Source organism: Schistocerca americana, chromosome 1, assembly GCF_021461395.2.
Source record: "Schistocerca americana isolate TAMUIC-IGC-003095 chromosome 1, iqSchAmer2.1, whole genome shotgun sequence".
Taxonomy (NCBI): domain Eukaryota; kingdom Metazoa; phylum Arthropoda; class Insecta; order Orthoptera; family Acrididae; genus Schistocerca; species Schistocerca americana.
The window spans coordinates 128,870,441-128,890,826 of NC_060119.1; the positions used below are offsets into that span (position 1 = coordinate 128,870,441).

Genomic DNA, 20,386 nt, shown 5'->3' on the forward strand with positions numbered 1-20,386 from the left:
AAGCAAATAAATAAAAAATAAACTTCCCTTGGGCTTTTGCGTAATAGCAAAGTGTGGAACCTGTAGAATATAGTGGTGTAAAATACGGCAAATCCCATAGTAACCAGTTGAAAGTGTACCACTTTCCGTGGCCACCGTATATAAGGATGGTGCTTTGCCCGCAGGTGGACCGGCTGCAGAACGGCGTGCTGACGGGCGGCGGCGGGGGCGGCGGGGGGCGGCGGCGCGGCGGGGGCGGCCGTGACGAGGTGCTGGAGGCGGGCGCCGGCGCCGAGGAGCGCGGCCGCTACGTCATCCGCTGCCAGACGCCCGCCGTGCTCGAGGAGCTGCTCAGGGACGTCGCCTCCAAGGTCGACGTCATCTTCGACAAGGTGCCTGACACCGCTTCCCAGCTGCGCCAAAAAGCAAAAGACCAGCAGCCGGCGGCAGGAGGAAGCTGCGCTGCGTGGCCATTCGAGTGCGCCGTGTGGGGCCTCGTCACTGCTTTTGGTCGCTTCGTGCCCTTGCACGCTCCGGTGCGAAGTGTCGGATATGCGTAAGGTCGCGACTACCTCCACTTCTCAGGGGGAAAATGCTTCTCCGCGCCGCGTCAGAATAAGCTTTAACGGAACACAAAAGCTAGGTGTAAACGTATCGCAGGACGTTGAAGTAAATACGCTCAAACCTAGCAAGTGTAAAAACCAGTTCATCTACATCTACATACATACTCCGCAATCCAGCATACGGTGCGTGGCGGAGGGTACCTCGTACCACAACTAGCATCTTCTCTCCCTGTTCCACTCCCAAACAGAACGAGGGAAAAATGACTGCGTATATGCCTCTGTACGAGCCCTAATCTCTCTTATCTTTGTGGTCTTTTCGCGAAATCTAAGTTGGCGGCAGTAAAATTGTATAGCAGTCAGCCTCAAATGCTGGTTCTCTAAATTTCCTCAGCAGCGATTCACGGAAAGAACTCCCACCCGAGTTCCTGAAGCATTTCCGTAACACTCGCGTAATGATCAAACCTACCAGTAACAAATCTAGCACCCCGCCTCTGAATTGCTTTGTCCTCCCTCAATCCGACCTGATAGGGATCCCAAACGCTCGAGCAGTACTCAAGAATAGGTCGTATTAGTGTTTTATAAGCGGTCTCCTTTACAGATGAACCACATCTTCCCAAAATTCTACCAATGAACCGAAGACGACTATCCGCCTTCCCCACAACTGCCATTACATGCTTGTCCCACTTCATATTGCTCTGCAACGTTACGCCCAAATATTTAATAGACGTGACTGTGTCAAGCACTACACCACTAATGGAGTATTCAAACATCACGGGATTCTTCTTCCTATTCATCTGCATTAATTTACATTTATCTAGAGTTAGGTGTCATTCTTTTATACCAATCACAAATCATGTACAAGTCATCTTGTATCCTCCTACAGTCACTGAACGACGACACCTTCCCGTACACCACAGCATCATCAGCAAACAGCCGCACATTGCTATCCACCCTATCCAAAAGATCATTTAAGTAGATAGAAAACTACAGCGGACTTACCACACTTTCCTGGGGCACTCCAGATGATACCATCACCTCCGGTGAACACTCACCATCGAGGACAACGTACTGGGTTCTATTACTTATGATCGTAAACCGATCGATGTACAAGTTGACTTGTGATGTGAATAAAAAATTAAACGACTCACAGGTGTTGGAGAAAAATATGGAGACAGCAAAAACACTACATATTACAATGCCTAATATGGCAATAGCATGTAGGAAAACCATTAGCATTCGAAACAGCTTCCTATCGTCTGACAGTCGATAAATACAGATCGTGTATGGTTTACAAAGTAATCTTACGAGGTGAGTGAGAAAACTAATGAGAGTGGTTTTTATCTAACGTAGCTTTTATTTTTTTCAAACAACAATAATTCCATTCGGCACCTATCCTCCGGCAGAGTCCTTATTCCCAGCCTTTTTATCAGCGCTGAAAAACTTCAGTTGGTAGGGCTTTTAACATGTCGGTCACATTCTTTTGAACGTTGTCCAGAGTCCCAAAATGACGTCTTTTCAAGACACCCTTCAGTTTCAGAAAAGAAAAAATCGCAAGGACTCAGATCAAGTGGGTAGCGAGGAAGGGGCTGTGGAACAACAGGAATGCCTTCTGAGGTCAAGTATTCCGTGATGGAAGTGCCCGTTTGATGTGGGGCGTTGTCATGCTGCAGCATCCAGTTCTGTGCAATGTCCGGTCTCCCACGATTCACCCGTTTCCGTAGCCTTTCAAGAAAGTCTTTATAAAACATCTGCTTGACGGTTTGTCCTGGAGAACAAGAGCACGCACAAGTTCGACATTTTCGTCGGTTTTTGAAGTTGAAGGTCTCGCTGAGCGATGTTCATCTTGAACGTGTCCCAGCCTTCCAGAAATGATTTATGCCAGCGAAAAACGTGTACTCTTGATAAGGAATGTTCCCCATAGGCCTATTTCAACTTTTCAGAGGTCATTCTCGCGGACTGTCGCACTTGCGGATTCCCCAGGTTTAACACAAAACTTGATGGCGCAACGATTCTCTTGATTTCGTAATGCACAACAAAACTAAAACTTCACTGATGGCGTTCTGAAAAACCGCGTGATGGTTGTACGGAGCTGATGCTCGGACTGAGCATCTGGAAGGGGTGAACACACCGGTGTACATGGGTAGAACAACACAGCATTGCCAGATCGCTTCCAGTGTTTTCTTTTCTCACCCTCGTATAGCATTCTTGGCCAGTTCACGTAAAGATGATGGAGATGGATAGCGATTAAGCATCCTTCTCTCCAAATTAGACCGCAAACGCTCAATAGTATTGAGACTGCTGACTGCGGTGGGCAGGAGAAATGCGACAATTCATCCTCGTGCTCACAAAACCACCAGTGTGAAGGGGGGCGCTATCGTTTAGGGACAGACCATCACAATTGGGGAACAAACATTGTATCATGGGAAATGGAAATGAGCGTTTGGCGTTATTGGCCGGGAGGTCCTTTGCGGGGAAAGTCGGGCCGCCTTGGTGCAGGTCTCACTACATACGGCTCCACATTCGGCGACTTGCGCGGGGATGAAAAGATGATGAAGACAACACAACATCCAGTCCCTGAGCGGAGAAAATCTCCGACCCAGCCGAGAATCGAACCCGGGCCCGCAGGACGGCAATCAGTCACGCTGACCACTGAGCTATTGGGGGCGGACGTATCACGGGATGGACCTCTTTTGCCAAAATGGTCAAATAACCTTCGGCAGAAATGCGACAATGCAGAGAATGCATAGTCCACATAGAATACCACGATATCATCACCGAACACCCGCCATTTTTCACTCTTAGAACGTGGACTCTGCCAGAAGTTGAAAACAGTATGAAACATGATTCATTCGACGAAATGACATTCTTTCATTGCTGCATACTCCAGGTTTAATGTTTTCGGGACCACGTTTTCCTGTTACGAGCATTTGCATCAATGATGTAGGGTTCCGAAATTCCAGTTCTTCCTGCAATTTCCTGCCCTTCCTCTTACTTTTCGTTACAATCCTTTTCAGTGACCGTCCATCACGATCACTCGACACACTTTCGTGCGCGTTGAGACTTAGCGGTATAAATCTACGATATGATACTTCTTGAAATACCAGACACTCGGCTCCCTTGGTTGCGGAACCACCCAGCATATGAACACCAATAATTTGCCCACGTCCGAATTCACTTTACAAGGTAAACTCCCCACTGCACCGATGGCTCGATGGCTAATGGTCACGTAGCTTTGCGTATGTTCATGGAAGACATATTGAACCTCATTCCTTGCCAGATGGCTGCAGTGTTTTCAGTGCAGAGTTGGCGGCCACATCTCCTGCCCTTGAGCACATCCGCTCATCCCCTGGCGAGTCATTTCTCCCGTGTACTTCAGCAGCCTACAAGCTGTCGACCAGTGCTACTCTCCCCATTCTTTGGTAGCGTTCATTCAGAAGTCCATCTACGCCTCGAAACGGTCCTGTCGTTCAGTGGTGTTTGTGTGGACTCCAGGACACGTCGGAATCCCAGACAACGAACTTCCCGGCAGGATGGCCAAACAGGCTACGCGGAAACCGCTTCTGGAGATGGGCATCTCCGAAACTGACCTCCGTTCTGTCTTACGTCGCAGGGTTTTTCAGCTTTGGGAGATGGAATGACACAACAGTACCGACAACAAACTGCGTGTCATTACGAATGTGTGGAACTCTTCCATGCGGGCCTCTCGCAGGGAATCAGTTGTCATCTGCCGGCTCCGCATTGGCCACACGTGGCTAACGCATGGTTACCTCCTCCGTCGCAAGGACCCACCTTGGTGTCGCTGTGGCCCACAAACGACGGTCGTCCACCTCTTGCTGGACTGTCCACTTTTAGCCCTTTTAGCCCTTTTAGCCGCTCTTCGGCGGACTTTTATTTTTCCCAGCAGCCTACCTTCGGTGTTGGGCGACAATGCCGCTACAACAGCTTCAGTCTTACTTTTTATTCGTGAGTGTGGGTTTTATCATTTGATCTAAGTTTTAGTGCAATTCCTTTGTCGCTCTGTGTCCTCCACCCTAGTGCTGTTATGGTGGAAGTTTTAATGTGTTGTAGAGTGACTGGCTTCTCCTTTTTAATCTCATGGTCAGCCAGCCATGGTAATCTGCTCTCTTGTTTTGGTGTCTTCTAGATGTTTCATGCGCCTCTCTGTGGTTTCCTGGTCCGATTTGGTCCGTTTTAGTGTTTGTTGTTCTTCCGTCGTTCTTGTGGTTTTCTCCTTTCTTCCTGCTGTGTTTTGTATGTCTCGATCATTTTACTCCCACCTTTGTGGAATTATTTTAATAGAAACGAGGGACCGATGACCTGTATGTCGCGATTACTTTATTCCTCCCCTTGTGGAATTATTTTAATAGGAACGAGGGACCGATGACCTAACAGTTTGGTCCTCCCCCCCCCCCCCCCTTTTAAACCATGCAACCTTTTAACGCTTGCTACTTAGAGGCAGTTGACCAACTTATCGCAAACCGTACTACAGCTAGTCTATTGGGGCCTCATAATGTACTAATATACGGGGGCTGCCAGTTAATAATAAGATCGATACACATAAGGCCCGGCGCGGCGTCCCACAATGTCAGTAATGGCTCTTGAGAAAAATAGTTTGACGATCACTGGTCTAAAGCGTTTGTGCGACAACAAAATCTATGAGGAATTTTCTTTTGCAAATTATCTGTATACCGTGCAGGCTCGCCTCCAAGTGCATTAGGAATCAATCAAGTGTATATAACGCAAATCGTCAACATACGACGGCTGTCGGAAAGTAAAGTCCGGTCTCGTGTGAAATGGATGGTTGGTGGTTTGATTTGAGGTAGAGAACCAAACAGCGAGGTCATCGGCGCCATCGGTTTAGCGAAGGATGGGGAAGGAAGACGGCCGTGCCCTTTCAAAGAAACCATCCCGACATCTGCATGTAGCGATTTAGAGAAATCACGGGAAACCTCAATCAGGATGGCCGGACGCGGGTTTGAACCGTCGTCCTCCCGAGCGCGATTTCCGAAATGGAAACCACAACAAAAATACGATGAAGCTCTGCACAGATATGGTGAATAGTGTCTTAAATATGCCCGTGGATCACATCACATCGCTCTTTTCAGTTCTGAGCACACAGGGAGCCACACACCGTCAGGTGGGTGGCGGAGTATGGATGTAGATGTAGATTAGATGTAGATGTAGAAAGATAGCTAGCAAGTAGAGTTCCCGCTAAGTATGGGTCCCTGTTGTGAGATTGCGCCTGATTCCATGCAGTCCACATGGTGAACTTGTTATGCATGATGTTAGGAAAAACTCCGCTTACAGCTGGTAACATTGTTGCTTATTAAAACACAGCTGGTTTTGCGGCTTAAAGGTGCATCATGTGGTGGAACAACGTTAAAATATCATGGGCGTACCCATCACTCCTAGTCAAAATTGGTATGTCTATGACCTTCCAGTGTTGTTGCGCTTGATGATTTGACTTTAAGCAGCGAAACCGGTTGTGTTTTAATAAACAACAATTTTACCAGCTGTAAGAAGAGTTCTTCCCACCATCAAGCCTTTCAGCAGCTGCGGTTGCCCGGAATATGAAATAGTTTGTACTTGTCATGCATTTCCTTCTTCATGATAATTCTCGGCAGGACACTGCAACGGGGAACGAAGGCCCTCACGCAGCCTTTTCGTTGGGAAGTCTTTGATCGCCCACCATACAGCCCGTAATTGTCTTCCTCTGAGTTTCAGCTCTGCTCACATGAACCGCTGGCATTTTGGCTCAGACAACGAGCTGTAGACCAGCGCAGAGAATTGGCGGAAAGCGCAGGCGGCTGCCTTCTACAACAAGGGTAATGGAGAGCTGGTACAACGTTACGACATATGTCTGAGTAGGAGAGGCATCTATGTAGTGAAGTAGCTGGAAAGTGTAAGTAACTGCTGCAAATAAAACATTTCCGATTTTCACAGTGGTTCCCATTTCGCGACCGATCATACCTTAATTTACGAATAGCCCTTGTATGTAATTCTTTGGACGGCACCTAATCAGTCGCACTTGACACTTAACGTATTCTGCCCCCTATGTTCTGATTTATTTCAGGCTGTATCGGATATTTACACTTCCTTCGTACTGGCTGAAAAGTGTATTCTTCAGCAAGTCTTCTTAGAAACAGCATGTAGCACCTATATCTGCAGCTGCGGTTCCTTGTGCCTACACCAGTGGACGTGGGAAGTGTTGAAGAATCGTCGTGACTCATACCCTCTCAGCCGCCACCCACGACTCACTGAGTTTGCTCAGACACGCACACCTCACTAGATGTTCTACATGTGCTTGAGTCTATGCTAATGTATTTTAATGTATTATGTATGCTGGCACGGTGGCAAAACCAGTATAAGAGTAGCATTTTTTTCATCTTACGTACGGTCTTCATGTGTGTAGTAGGTAGCTTATACCGATACCAATTATGGTTGAGCAAATCTCTCATTGCGAACAACAACATTGTGTAAGCATAACAATTTTAATGCGATTTACCTTGCTAATTCTGAAGGCGATGGATTTAATATTTGCTTAATAATAAAATAAAGTGTTTAGTTCGACATAAAAGAATAACCTACGTAGGAACATGATTTCTATTATGGGGAGGTTTACTACTTTTGGCCCAAAAAAGCATGTTCTTTGAGAATTCCTCTACAAACTGGAATTTTTTCGATCGATGTCGAAGAGCAAAGACGGATGTGCCGTCGGAACGAAAAAAAAAAAATCGATGTATACCTCCACGCGAGGTACGTCACAGGTCAGCCGGCTCGTCTGAAATTAAAATTGAGTTGACGTTAGTGAAGTGTATAAGATTTCTTATGAGTTGTACTTCGCTTAAGTTCTTTGGACCATACGAAACAAAATGGCGGCCATTTGAAAAAATCGGTTTTTGACTTCATCGGCCAAGCAAAAATATTTATAGGTGATGGATCGGAATAAAAGTGGTACATTTCCTAGAAAAAGAAAGAATCATGTCTATCGGTTCAGTATTTTTGAAGTTACCATACAGCGCAATAAAAAAGTCATTTCGAGAAAAACGCGTTTGAAGTTTTGACTGCATATAAATGCAATATTATGCAACTTACGTTCGATCTGCTACTCCGGGTCCATAAACTAGTCCTTCCTCTTCCTCATAGAGGGCGTTCTGCCCGATCTCGGCCATCCTGCTCTGCTCCAGAGCCGCTCGTACGGCCGGTGAGAAGCGGTTTTCGGCCGCTTGAATCCGGTGGTCGTCCGAATGCTTGGCGAACTGCGTCGAATAGAGTCCCAGGGTGACGTCCATCGTCATGGTCTTCGGAATTGCTAAATACCCTTCGTTTAAGCTGCTCACTGCCAGGAAAGTCGCAATCTCCACAGTCTTCGCACCAGAATGCAGATACTTAGGGGGCTAACTTCCAAACACACGCGTTCAAACTTTCATTTGAATTTTGTGTGTTTCCTCCCAAGCACCGCTACAATAACTCGTCCTGCGAAAGAAAAAAACCGATGTGTGAAAAAGGCCGATTTCAGGCCGGTGCATTTTTTTGTTCAGCCGCGAATAACAAACATTTCCGTTCTGTATTCGAAAAAACCGTTTCAGAGGTGGATTCTGAACACTTTTATGGATCCAAAAATGCAGTTTAAAAAATCGATTTTTTGAACCAAAAGATAGTAAACCTCCCCTTAACAAATTTACGTCGGCTGTGGACCCACACATAAAATCGACTACAATTCTTCGGAGGGCGTCTACAAAAGATATTCTATAGAGAAAGTAAATGAGATATATAAGGTTTCACGATTAAAGTTCCAGTTTCAAAACCCTGTAAAAAGAGAACCTCTGCTCAGAATGACGTCAACTTTGAACACAGTATTATTGACACAGGGAGAAACGTCACAATTAGAGTACGCACATAAGCAGACGAGCGGCACACGAATGTTCCTCAGTTTGCATGCGAGACGCCCAGTATGACTGTGTCCATAAAGGATCGCGCGCTGGTGGTAAGGCTCTTTTACAAGAACGGTGATTGTGCGCTACTAGCCCTGCAGAAATTCCGTACACTTAATGGTATGAAAAAAGGCACTGGTCCGATGTCTGCTAAGAGTCTGGAGAAAATGATTACAAAATTCGAAAAGACGAGTTCTTTTGAAGTGCAATGTGCCAGAGGGAGGGAAGTGGTTGGTCCTACGTCTGTCGAAGATGTGGCCACAGCTCTACAGGAGGGTCGAGCGGTGGTGTGCAGACATGCAGTGCACGGGGAATTGCCCGAACGTTGGACATGCCTGTGAGTGGTGCTTAAAATCCTACGAAGCAACCTGTACTCCTATCCACACAAAGTCAGCCATGTCCAGAAGTTGCTTCCTGCTGATCTACCAGCAAAACAAACGTTCGCTCTGTAATTTCTTCCTCCCATGGAAGTGGATAATGAATGGCCATGGAATATTCTGTGCAAAGGCGAAGACCATTTCCATCTCCAAGGACATGTCAACACACAGAATTACACAATACAGGCAACGGAAAATCCGGTACCGTTTCATTCTGCAAATGTGACTGGTGCGGGCAGCTGTTTTATTGGAAACTTGCTCAAGAGTATACTTTTCAGCCAGTACGAAGAAAGTGTAAATAGCCGGTATTGTCTGAAATAAATCGGAACATAGGGGGCAGAATAGGTTAAATTTTAACCTCAAATGTCGAATATGACTGAAAAGATGCCGTCTGAAGAGAAACGTACGAGGGCTATTCGGAAAGTAAGGTACGATCGGTACACAGTCGCAGTTCCAAAAATTGTTCAAATGGCTCTGAGCACTATTGGACTTACCATCTGAGGTTATCAGTCCCCTAGACTTAGAACTACTTAAACTTAACTAACCTAAGGACATCACACACATCCATGTCCGAGGCAGGATTCGAACCTGCGACCGTAGCAGCAGCGCGGTTCCGGACTGAAGCGCCTAGAACTGCTCGGCCACAAAGACCGGCAGTCACCGTTCCAACTTAGTAATTTGTCGTATTATGTTGACGGCATCGTTTATCGTAGAACCGTACTTTTTTCGAGGAGTTGAATATTGCGGGTCCTGTTACCTGTACCGTTTCTGGCCAGCCAAGTCAATATCAATCGCCTTCAAACTGCGATACACAGGTACACTGCGCCGCCAGCGACGACGCCATGCACGTCGCAGAGGCATAGCTGTGGCACATTAACACAAGCTAAACAGCCCTATAGTACTCTTGTTCCAAGCATGCCATTTGTTTTGACTACGAGAAGAAAGAAGAAGTTAAATGCTGATGAGTACTTGTTTTTATGGGCGAAAGTCGGCAATGGCAATTGTAAAATAAAGATCAGAGGCTCAGACGGTTTTGCGACCGTGTTGGCTGCAGATTCCTTGACTTGCGCCATAGGGTGGTGGGGTTTCGGGTTCCGCTGAATAGGTCAGGAGTTCATTACACTCAGCTGGCGGCTACACGGGTAGCGGAGGCTGTGTGGCGTGGACTGGGCGGTTTTTTTAGGTTAGAAGGTCTCGGGAAAGTACGGGGTGGGCTGCAATCTCAAAGGGTGCATGGCAAATACAGGACGTGCTTGGATCAAGGAACAGTTGGAATTGTAAATTGTTGTAGTTGTGCTGGGAAAGACCCAGAGCTTCAAGCGCTAATAGAAAGCACCGACGCTGAAATCGTTATAGGTACAGAAAGCTGGCTAAAGCCTGAAATAAGTTCTGCAGAAAATTTTACTAAATCTCAGACGGTGTTCAGGAAAGATAGATTAGGCAGAATTGGTCGTGGAGGGTTTGTGTCTGTCAGTAGTGGTTTATCTTGTAGTGAAGTCGAAGTAGATACTCCGTGCGAATTGGTATGGGTGGAGGTTATACTTAACATCCGAACCAAGTTAATAATTGGCTCCTTCTACCGACCCCCAGACTCCGATGATATAGTTGCTGAACAGTTCAGAGAAAATTTGAGTCTCGTAACAATTAAATACCCCACTCATACGTTTATAGTTGGTGGAGACTTCAACCTTCCCTCGATATGTTGGCAAAAATACTTGTTCAAAACCGGTGGTAGGCAGAAAACATCTTCCGAGATTGTCCTAAATGCTTTCTCCGAAGATTATTTCGAGCAGTTAGTCCACGAACCCACGCAAATTGTAAATGGTTGCGAAAACACACTTGACCTCTTAGCCACAAACAATCCAGAGCTGATAGAGAGCATCATGACTGATACAGGGATTAGTGATCACAAGGTCGTTGTAGCTAGGATCAATACCGTTTCTTCCAAATCCACCAGAAACAATCGCAAAATAATTTTATTTAAAAAAGCGGATAAAGTGTCACTAGAAGCCTCCTTAAGAGACAATCTCCATTCCTTCCGAACTGACTATGCAAATGTAGACGAGATGTGGCTCAAATTCAAAGATATAGTAGCAACAGCAATTGAGAGATTCATACCTCATAAATTGGTAAGAGATGGAACTGATCCCCCGTGGTACACAAAACAGGTCCGAACGCTGTTGCAGAGGCAACGGAGAAAGCATGCGAAGTTCAGAAGAACGCGAAATCCCGAAGATTGGCTAAAATTTACAGACGCGCGAAATTTGGCACGGACTTCAATGCGAGAGGCCTTTAAAAGGTTCCACAACGAAACATTGTCTCGAAATTTGGCAGAAAATCCGAAGAAATTCTGGTCGTATGTCAAGTACACAAGCGGCAAGACGCAGTCAATACCTTCGCTGCGCAGTGCCGATGGTACTGTTACCGACGACTGTGCCGCTAAAGCGGAGTTATTGAACGCAGTTTTCCGAAATTCCTTCACCAGGGAAGACGAATGGAATATTCCAGAATTTGAAACACGAACAGCTGCTAGCATGGGTTTCTTAGAAGTAGATACCTTAGGGGTTGCGAAGAAACAAATCGCTTGATACGGGCAAGTCTTCAGGTCCAGATTGTATACCGATTACGTTCCTTTCAGATTACGCTGATACAATAGCTCATATACAACCACTCGCTCACCGATAGATCTGTACCTGCAGATTGGAAAATTGCGCAGGTCGCACCAGTGTTTAAGAAGGGTAGTAGGAGTAATCCACCGAACTGCAGACCTATATCATTGACGTCGGTTTGCAGTAGGGTTTTGGAGCATATACTGTATTCAAACATTATGAATCACCTCGAAGGGAACGATCTATTGATACGTAATCAGCATGGTTTCAGAAAACATCGTTCTTGTGCAACGCAGCTAGCTCTTTATTCGCACGAAGTAATGGCCGCTATCGACAGGGGATCTCAAGTTGATTCCGTATTTCTAGATTTCCGGAAAGCTTTTGACACCGTTCCTCACAAGCGACTTCTAATCAGTCTGCGGGTTTATAGGGTATCGTCTCAGTTGTGCGACTGGATTCGTGATTTCCTATCAGGAAGGTCGCAGTTCGTAGTAATAGACGGCAAATCATCGAGTAAAACTGAAGTGATATCAGGTGTTCCCCAGGGAAGCGTCCTGGGACCTCTGCTGTTCCTGATCTATATAAATGACCTGGGTGACAATCTGAGCATTTCTCTTAGGTTGTTCGCAGATGCTGCTGTAATTTACCGTCTAGTAAGGTCATCCGAAGACCAGTATCAGTTGCAAAGCGATTTAGAAAAGATTGCTGTATGGTGTGGCAGGTGGCAGTTGACGCTAAATAACGAAAAGTGTAAGGTGATCCACATGAGTTCCAAAAGAAATCCGTTGGAATTCGATTACTCGATAAATAGTACAATTCTCAAGGCTGTCAATTCAACTAAGTACCTGGGTGTTAAAATTACGAACAACTTCAGTTGTAAAAACCACATAGATAATATTGTGGGGAAGGCGAGCCAAAGGTTGCGTTTCATTGGCAGGACACTTAGAAGATGCAACAAGTCCACTAAAGAGACAGCTTACACTACACTCGTACGTCCTCTGTTAGAATATTGCTGCGCGGTGTGGGATCCTTACCAGGTGGGATTGACGGAGGACATCGAAAGGGTGCAAAAAAGGGCAGCTCGTTTTGTATTATCACGTAATAGGGGAGAGAGTGTGACAGATATGATACGCGAATTGGGATGGAAGTCATTAAAGCAAAGACGTTTTTCGCCGCGGCGAGATCTATTTACGAAATTTCAAAATGGTTCAAATGGCTCTGAGCACTATGGGACTCAACTGCTGAGGTCATAAGTCCCCTAGAACTTAGAACTACTTAAACCTAACTAACCTAAGGACAACACACACAGCCATGCCCGAGGCAGGATTCGAACCTGCGACCGTAGCGGTCGAGCTACGAAATTTCAGTCACCAACTTTCTCTTCCGAATGCGAAAATATTTTGTTGAGCCCAACCTACATAGGTAGGAATGATCATCAAAATAGAATAAGAGAAATCAGAGCTCGAACAGAAAGGTTTAGGTGTTCGTTTTTCCCGCACGCTGTTCGGGAGTGGGATGGTAGAGAGATAGTATGATTGTGGTTCGATGAACCCTCTGCCAAGCACTTAAATGTGAATTGCAGAGTAGTCATGTAGATGTAGATGTAGATGTAGATGGTAAACGCTAGGAGAGTCTTTGTGCACCAACGTCATTCCGACTCTTCAACGGCGTGGATGTGTGGTTAGGATCATTTTTTACGCAAGATGGCTCTCCTCCGCACATTACACAACCAGTTAAGCGGCTGCTCCACCGGCATTTCGGAAATGCTAGGATTACCAGCCTCCATTTTCCTACATGATGTCCGTCCAGATCACATGACCTTAATTCGTCTGACTTCCGGCTGTGAAATTATCTGAAAGATGCGGTGTTCACTCCTACAATTACGAGCATTGCTCGAGTTGAAGGCACACACTGCGCAACGCTTTGTGAACTTGACCCCCGTGACATTCCAATCTGTTGTGGAACATGCTGTTTCTCGATTTTAACTAGTCGTAGAAAACGGTGGACAGAATATTGAATATGTGTTGCACAAGTCTGACGACAGTTAGAAACTGATGTCATTTTGTCCTCTTCAATAAAATTCTTCATGGTATCAGACCGCATCGTCATAATTTAAAATGCGCCAACGTTTCGGCCAGCGTTGCAGCTAGCCTTCATCAGGGCCTTGCTTTTAATGCGGCTCTTGGCCCCAGGACAATTAAGTACCGATGTGGTACGACCTTACTTCGGTGGATAGGCTCTTCTAATTAACTGCGTCACAACTGCTGACTGCCGAACTTGTACAGTCATGCACATTGAACAGTACGGGTAATATAATGTGCAACTCCAACCATAGTACTCGTACTGCAATTCATCTGTCATTTTCAGCCGACCCCATTTACGTTGTGATGTTATTAGTAAAATGTTTGTTAATTTTTTGTTCCATGACTTTTCTCTCTGTGTCAGTAGTATGCTGCTCATATTTGACGTTATTCTGAGCAGTGGTTCTAAAGCGTTTTGAAACTGGAACTCGTATTATGGACACACTGTATAAACAGTAACACAAGTCAAAATGGAGTGCGTCTCAACTTTCATAGCCTAGTGTAATTTGCAAGGCATCATTGTTTGTAGAATTTACAGATTTTTTATACACTCCGAATACAAACTAAACAGTTGTCACAACAATTTGTTAAACTTCATTAGAAGTTAACCTACCGAAAACATGTATTACGGATTCGCTTACAAACTAGGTAACATAAAGAGGAACAATTATATTATTACAGTCGTAACCATGACAATTATCTCGTCTAGAAATATAAACTCCATTCCATCAGGCGACGAAGAAATTTGACCTAGTGGATTCACCACCCACGAAGGAGCTCACCGTTATACAAGAATTAATGTTGGCTGCTGCATAGCTGAAACGTATCTGTGATTTCTCCACATTATGTCATTAATTAAAGAAACATTTCGAACGCATTTGGGAACCTTAGAAAGATAAAGTTGACTGGACTGAAGGAAGCGAACTAACTGTTTTTCGACGACATTCAGGCAGTGTAGCCTCGGAGAGCATTCTACATTTAAAAGGGAAGCCACCGATACATCTTGAAAGGAAAATTGGAAGACCAAAATAGCACACAGAATTACGTAACAGACGTCTCATATCAAATGCTGCCAACACCTGGCAGGAAAGACGCTAAGTAGGTGGAAGATTAACATGCACTCCGAGTTCTGAAGAGTTCGGAAAGAAAACGGCTTTGATGTTGCAAAGGAACCATCGTGGCACTTTAAACGATATGAGAAAAACTACTGAAAACCTAATTCTGGATAGCCATAAGGTATTCTGAACAGCTGTCCGCCACAATTGCAGTTCTGTGTCCCAACCACAGCTGAACTGGGTTTTAATGACACATCTTCGTCGGCCACCTAAATGAACTGGACATTCCTTCCGCCCCTCCCCCTCCCCCATCCCTCCCCCCAGGCAGTTGTGTCGGGGACCTAGATGGTTTGCTAAACGCGAGGCGAGGCAGTTCGTGATTGCGCGTGAACAGTAAACTATTTTGATATGGAGTACGACAGTAGTGATGTATACTATCCTTGTGTGTATATGCCCCGTTAGCTACATGGCAATACATAAACTTACGTTCAGAAAAAAAACAGGACATCTTGAACGACTAGAGATAGGACGTTCATGAAATGATTAGCGTTTCAGTCACCTCGGCTCAGCATGTGTCCTGTTGCCTGGTAGGCACTGGTTCCGCCATGGACCCTGATAACTTGTTCTATGCGTGATGGCATCGATGCATATAAGGAGCGAATGGCGTCCTGTGGTATAGTCACTTATACTGCATTCACCTGGTTCCAAAGTTAATCTGTGGTGGTTGGCATTGGGTCACAGCGCTGCACCCGTCGTTTGACTATCCCACACATTTTCAATTGGGTACAAGTCTGGAGATCTGGCGGGCCAGGGCAAAAGGCTGGCGTCCTGTGATACCAACAAGGCACATGTTCATGCAGCAACATGTGGCGGTTAGTCAGGGCCATTCTTTTGTAGGGATTATCTACATCTACATCTACATCTATACTCCGCGAGCCACCTTACGGTGTGTGGCGGAGGGTACTTATTGTACCACTATCTGATCCCCCCTTCCCTGTTCCATTCACGAATTGTGCGTGGGAAGAACGACTGCTTGTAAGTCTCCGTATTTGCTCTAATTTCTCGGATCTTTTCGTTGTGATCATTACGCGAGATATATGTGGGCGGTAGTAATATGTTGCCCATCTCTTCCCGGAATGTGCTCTCTCGTAATTTCGATAATAAACCTCTCCGTATTGCGTAACGCCTTTCTTGAAGTGTCCGCCACTGGAGCTTGTTCAGCATCTCCGTAACGCTCTCGCGCTGACTAAATGTCCCCATGACGAATCGCGCTGCTTTTCGCTGGATCATGTCTATCTCTTCTATTAATCCAACCTGGTAAGGGTCCCATACTGATGAGCAATACTCAAGAATCGGACGAACAAGCGTTTTGTAAGCTACTTTTTTCGTCGATGAGTCACATTTTCTTAGAATTCTTCCTATGAATCTCAACCTGGCGCCTGCTTTTCCCACTGTTTGTTTTATGTGATCATTCCACTTCAGATCGCTCCGGATAGTAACTCCTAAGTATTTTACGGTCGTTACCGCTTCCAATGATTTACCACCTATGGCATAATCGTACTGGAATGGATTTCTGCCCCTATGTATGCGCATTATATTACATTTATCTACGTTTAGGGAAAGCTGCCAGCTGTCGCACCATGCATTAATCCTCTGCAGGTCCTCCTGGAGTACGTACGAGTCTTCTGATGTTGCTACTTTCTTGTAGACAACCGTGTCATCTGCAAATAGCCTCACGGAGCTACCGATGTTGTCAACTAAGTCATTTATGTATATTGTAAACAATAAAGGTCCTATCACGCTTCCCTGCGGTACTCCCGAAATTACCTCTACATCTGCAGATTTTGAACCGTTAAGAATCACATGTTGTGTTCTTTCTTCTAGGAAATCCTGAATCCAATCACAAACCTGGTCCAATATTCCGTAAGCTCGTATTTTTTTCACTAAACGTAAGTGCGGAACCGTATCAAATGCCTTCCTGAAGTCCAGGAATACGGCATCAATCTGCTCGCCAGTGTCTACGGCACTGTGAATTTCTTGGGCAAATAGGGCGAGCTGAGTTTCACATGATCTCTGTTTGCGGAATCCATGTTGGTTATGATGAAGGAGATTTGTATTATCTAAGAACGTCATAATACGAGAACACAAAACATGTTCCATTATTCTACAACAGATTGACGTAAGCGAAATAGGCCTATAATTATTCGCATCTGATTTATGACCCTTCTTGAAAATGGGAACGACCTGCGCTTTCTTCCAGTCGCTAGGTACTTTACGTTCTTCCAGCGATCTACGATAAATTGCTGATAGAAAGGGGGCAAGTTCTTTAGCATAATCACTGCAGAATCTTAAGGGTATCTCGTCTGGTCCGGATGCTTTTCCGCTACTAAGTGATAGCAGTTGTTTTTCAATTCCGATATCGTTTATTTCAATATTTTCCATTTTGGCGTCCGTGCGACGGCTGAAGTCAGGGACCGTGTTACGATTTTCCGCAGTGAAACAGTTTCGGAACACTGAATTCAGTATTTCTGCCTTTCTTCGGTCGTCCTCTGTTTCGGTGCCATCGTGGTCAACGAGTGACTGAATAGGGGATTTAGATCCACTTACCGATTTTACATATGACCAAAACTTTTTAGGGTTCTTGTTTAGATTGTTTGCCAATGTTTTATGTTCGAATTCGTTGAATGCTTCTCTCATTGCTCTCTTTACGCTCTTTTTCGCTTCGTTCAGCTTTTCCTTATCAGCTATGATTCGACTACTCTTAAACCTATGATGAAGCTTTCTTTGTTTCCGTAGTACCTTTCGTACATGATTGTTATACCACGGTGGATCTTTCCCCTCGCTTTGGACCTTAGTCGGTACGAACTTATCTAAGGCGTACTGGGCGATGTTTCTGAATTTTTTCCATTTTTGTTCCACATCCTCTTCCTCAGAAATGAACGTTTGATGGTGGTCACTCAGATATTCTGCGATTTGTGCCCTATCACTCTTGTTAAGCAAATATATTTTCCTTCCTTTCTTGGCATTTCTTGTAGTCATTGATGCAACCACTGACTTATGATCACTGACACCCTCTTCTACATTCACGGAGTCGAAAAGTTCCGGTCTATTTGTTGCTTTGAGGTCTAAAACGTTAGCTTCACGAGTTGGTTCTCTAACTATCTGCTCGAAGTAATTCTCGGACAAGGCAGTCAGGATAATGTCACAAGAGTCTCTGTCCCTGGCTCCAGTTCTGATTGTGTGACTATCCCATTCTATACCTGGTAGATTGAAGTCTCCCCCTATTACAATAGTATGATCACGAAACTTCTTCACGACGTTCTGCAGGTTCTCTCTGAGGCGCTCAACTACTACGGTTGCTGATGCAGGTGGTCTATAGAAGCATCCGACTATCATATCTGACCCACCTTTGATACTTAACTTAACCCAGATTATTTCACATTCGCATTCGCTAATAACTTCACTGGATATTATTGAATTCTTTACTGCTATAAATACTCCTCCACCATTGGCGTTTATCCTATCCTTGCGGTATATATTCCATTCTGTGTCTAGGATTTCGTTACTGTTCACTTCCGGTTTTAACCAACTTTCCGTTCCTAATACTATATGCGCACTATTTCCTTCAATAAGAGATACTAATTCAGGAACCTTGCCCTGGATACTCCTGCAGTTTACCAATATTACGTTAACTTTTCCTGTTTTTGGTCTCTGAGGACGGACGTTCTTTATCAACGATGATAATGTCCTCTCTGGTAAGCCGTCAGGTATTTTATCGTTTCGCCCAAGGGGGGGTCCCTCTAACCTAAAAAAACCCCGTGTGCACGCCACACGTACTCTGCTACCCTAGTAGCTGCTTCCGGTGTGTAGTGCACGCCTGACCTGTCTAGGGGGGCCCTACAGTTCTCCACCCAATTATTGAAAGTCAGATTGCGTTGCGCCAAAAATATTGTGTGTCAGTTTAGTGTTGATCAGGATAAGTAAAGAGCGAAATGTCTGAATACGTTCAGTTCTGCTCAGCTGTTTGAAAATCAAATAAAGTAAGGGGTATCCAAGCACAGCAATTCATAAATTTTTCTAAGAGGAGGTTTGTGAATAGCAGAGTAATCACGTAGATGTAGATGCAGGACGAAATTAGGAGCAGGAACGATATTAGGGCCCTTTATCTTTCCATTTTATTGCTGCCAAATTCTCTCTCTTCTTCTTCTTCTTTCACCTCTTCCTCTTCTCCTCTTACTAAGCACTGCCCCTCTCCCTTTTCTTCTGTACTTCGTCGACCGAGCGAGGTGGCGCAGTGATTATCACACTGGACTCTCATTCGGGAGGACGACGCTTCAATCCTGCGTCCGGCCATCCTGATTTCCCATAATCGCTCCAGGCAAATGCCGGGGTGGCCGACTTCCTTCCCCGTCCTTTCCAAATACAATGAGACCCATGACCTCGCTGTCTGGTCTCCTTCCCCAAAACAATCCAACCGAAACCTGTACTTCGTCAGTGTTTTCCATCTCACCTAACCGCACCCCTCGAAAACGTCGCCCTGGGCTTGCGCGCCGTCTGCTGTATCCTATTTACCCTAGTGGCTGTAGTTTCCCATGCCTCTCGCACGCCAAGCTGTCGACAGGGCAGTCCGAAACGAAAGTTTATACTCCTCGTGGCTCACCAAACAGCTAAAGTGTGTGTTTGTACCTTAACTGAGGAGTCGCTGAGTCTCGCGACGCTCCTTAAAATAAACGCGCGCCGCGGACTGAGGTGCAGCAAGGGCACACCTGACGCCGTGTGTGGTGCGTGTTGTAGGTGACTGCAGGCTCCGACCTGCCGGACCTGGGCGGCGACGACGACGACCAGGAGCCCAACAACGAGCTGCGCCACCTGCAGGAGCACAAGGTCGTCGACAGGTGAGCGCGCCGCTTACTGCCCGCCTGCCGCAAGCTGTGCAGCGCTGTCCACACACCTTGTTCGCACTTCAGTTTTCAACAATGGCTGCATTAGGATACATGTTTTTCACTAGATGCTTTTTTTTTCTCTGCCATACATTAATAAGACCACTTTCTCACGAATCATGTAACACCTGGCAAACAAAATCGCTTAGTCGATGGTCGAAACTCCCGTAGAGAGCAATCTTAGAGACACCAAGTAAAGTGACCTATGCCCGCCCGGTTAGCCGTGCGCTCTAACGCACGGCTTTCCGGATTGGGAAGGAGCGCCTGGTCCCCGGCACGAATCCGCCCGGAGGAGTTGGGTCGAGGTCCGGTGAGCCGACCAGTCTCTGGATGGTTTTTAGGCGGTTTTCCATCTGCATCGGCGAATGCGGGCTGGTTTCCCTTATCCCTCCTCAGCTACACTATGTCGGCGGCTACTGCGCAAACAAGTTCTCCACGTACGCGTACACCACCATTACTCTACCACGCAAACGTAGGGGTTACACTCGTCTGGTGTGAGACCGTTCTCTGGAGGGGGGGGGGGGGGGAGGGGGTCCACCGGGGGCCGAACCGCACAATAACCCTGAAAGAGTGGTTCGGTGTAAGACGGTGGAGGGGTGAAGTGGACTGCGGTAGTTGTCGTGTGGTTGTGGAGCACTGCGGCTGCGGCGGGGACGGAGCCTCTCCGTCGTTTCCAGACCCCCCGGTTAACATACAATACAATACAATAGAAAGTGACCTTTAATCAGTTCTTATGAACAAAGCATAACTATAAGGGGCAATCAAAAAATTGCCGTTCGAAAGCCTTGCAGTCCATAAATGGGATGCCGTTGAGGCAGAATCGCCGTTAGCATTGAGCCAGTCATCCC

The 20,386-nt window shown here is 45.9% G+C and overlaps 1 protein-coding gene across 1 annotated transcript in view; it reads left to right on the forward strand.

Annotated features, from left to right (window-relative positions):
* The window catches only part of LOC124605649 (angiopoietin-related protein 6-like), a 941,284-nt gene that overhangs the window by 640,851 nt on the left and 280,047 nt on the right, over nt 1-20,386 (forward strand). The window contains exons 5-6 of the mRNA XM_047137517.1: nt 165-371; nt 19,393-19,493. Coding sequence (XP_046993473.1) covers nt 165-371; nt 19,393-19,493 — 308 coding nt within the window. The remainder of the gene's footprint in view (nt 1-164; nt 372-19,392; nt 19,494-20,386) is intronic.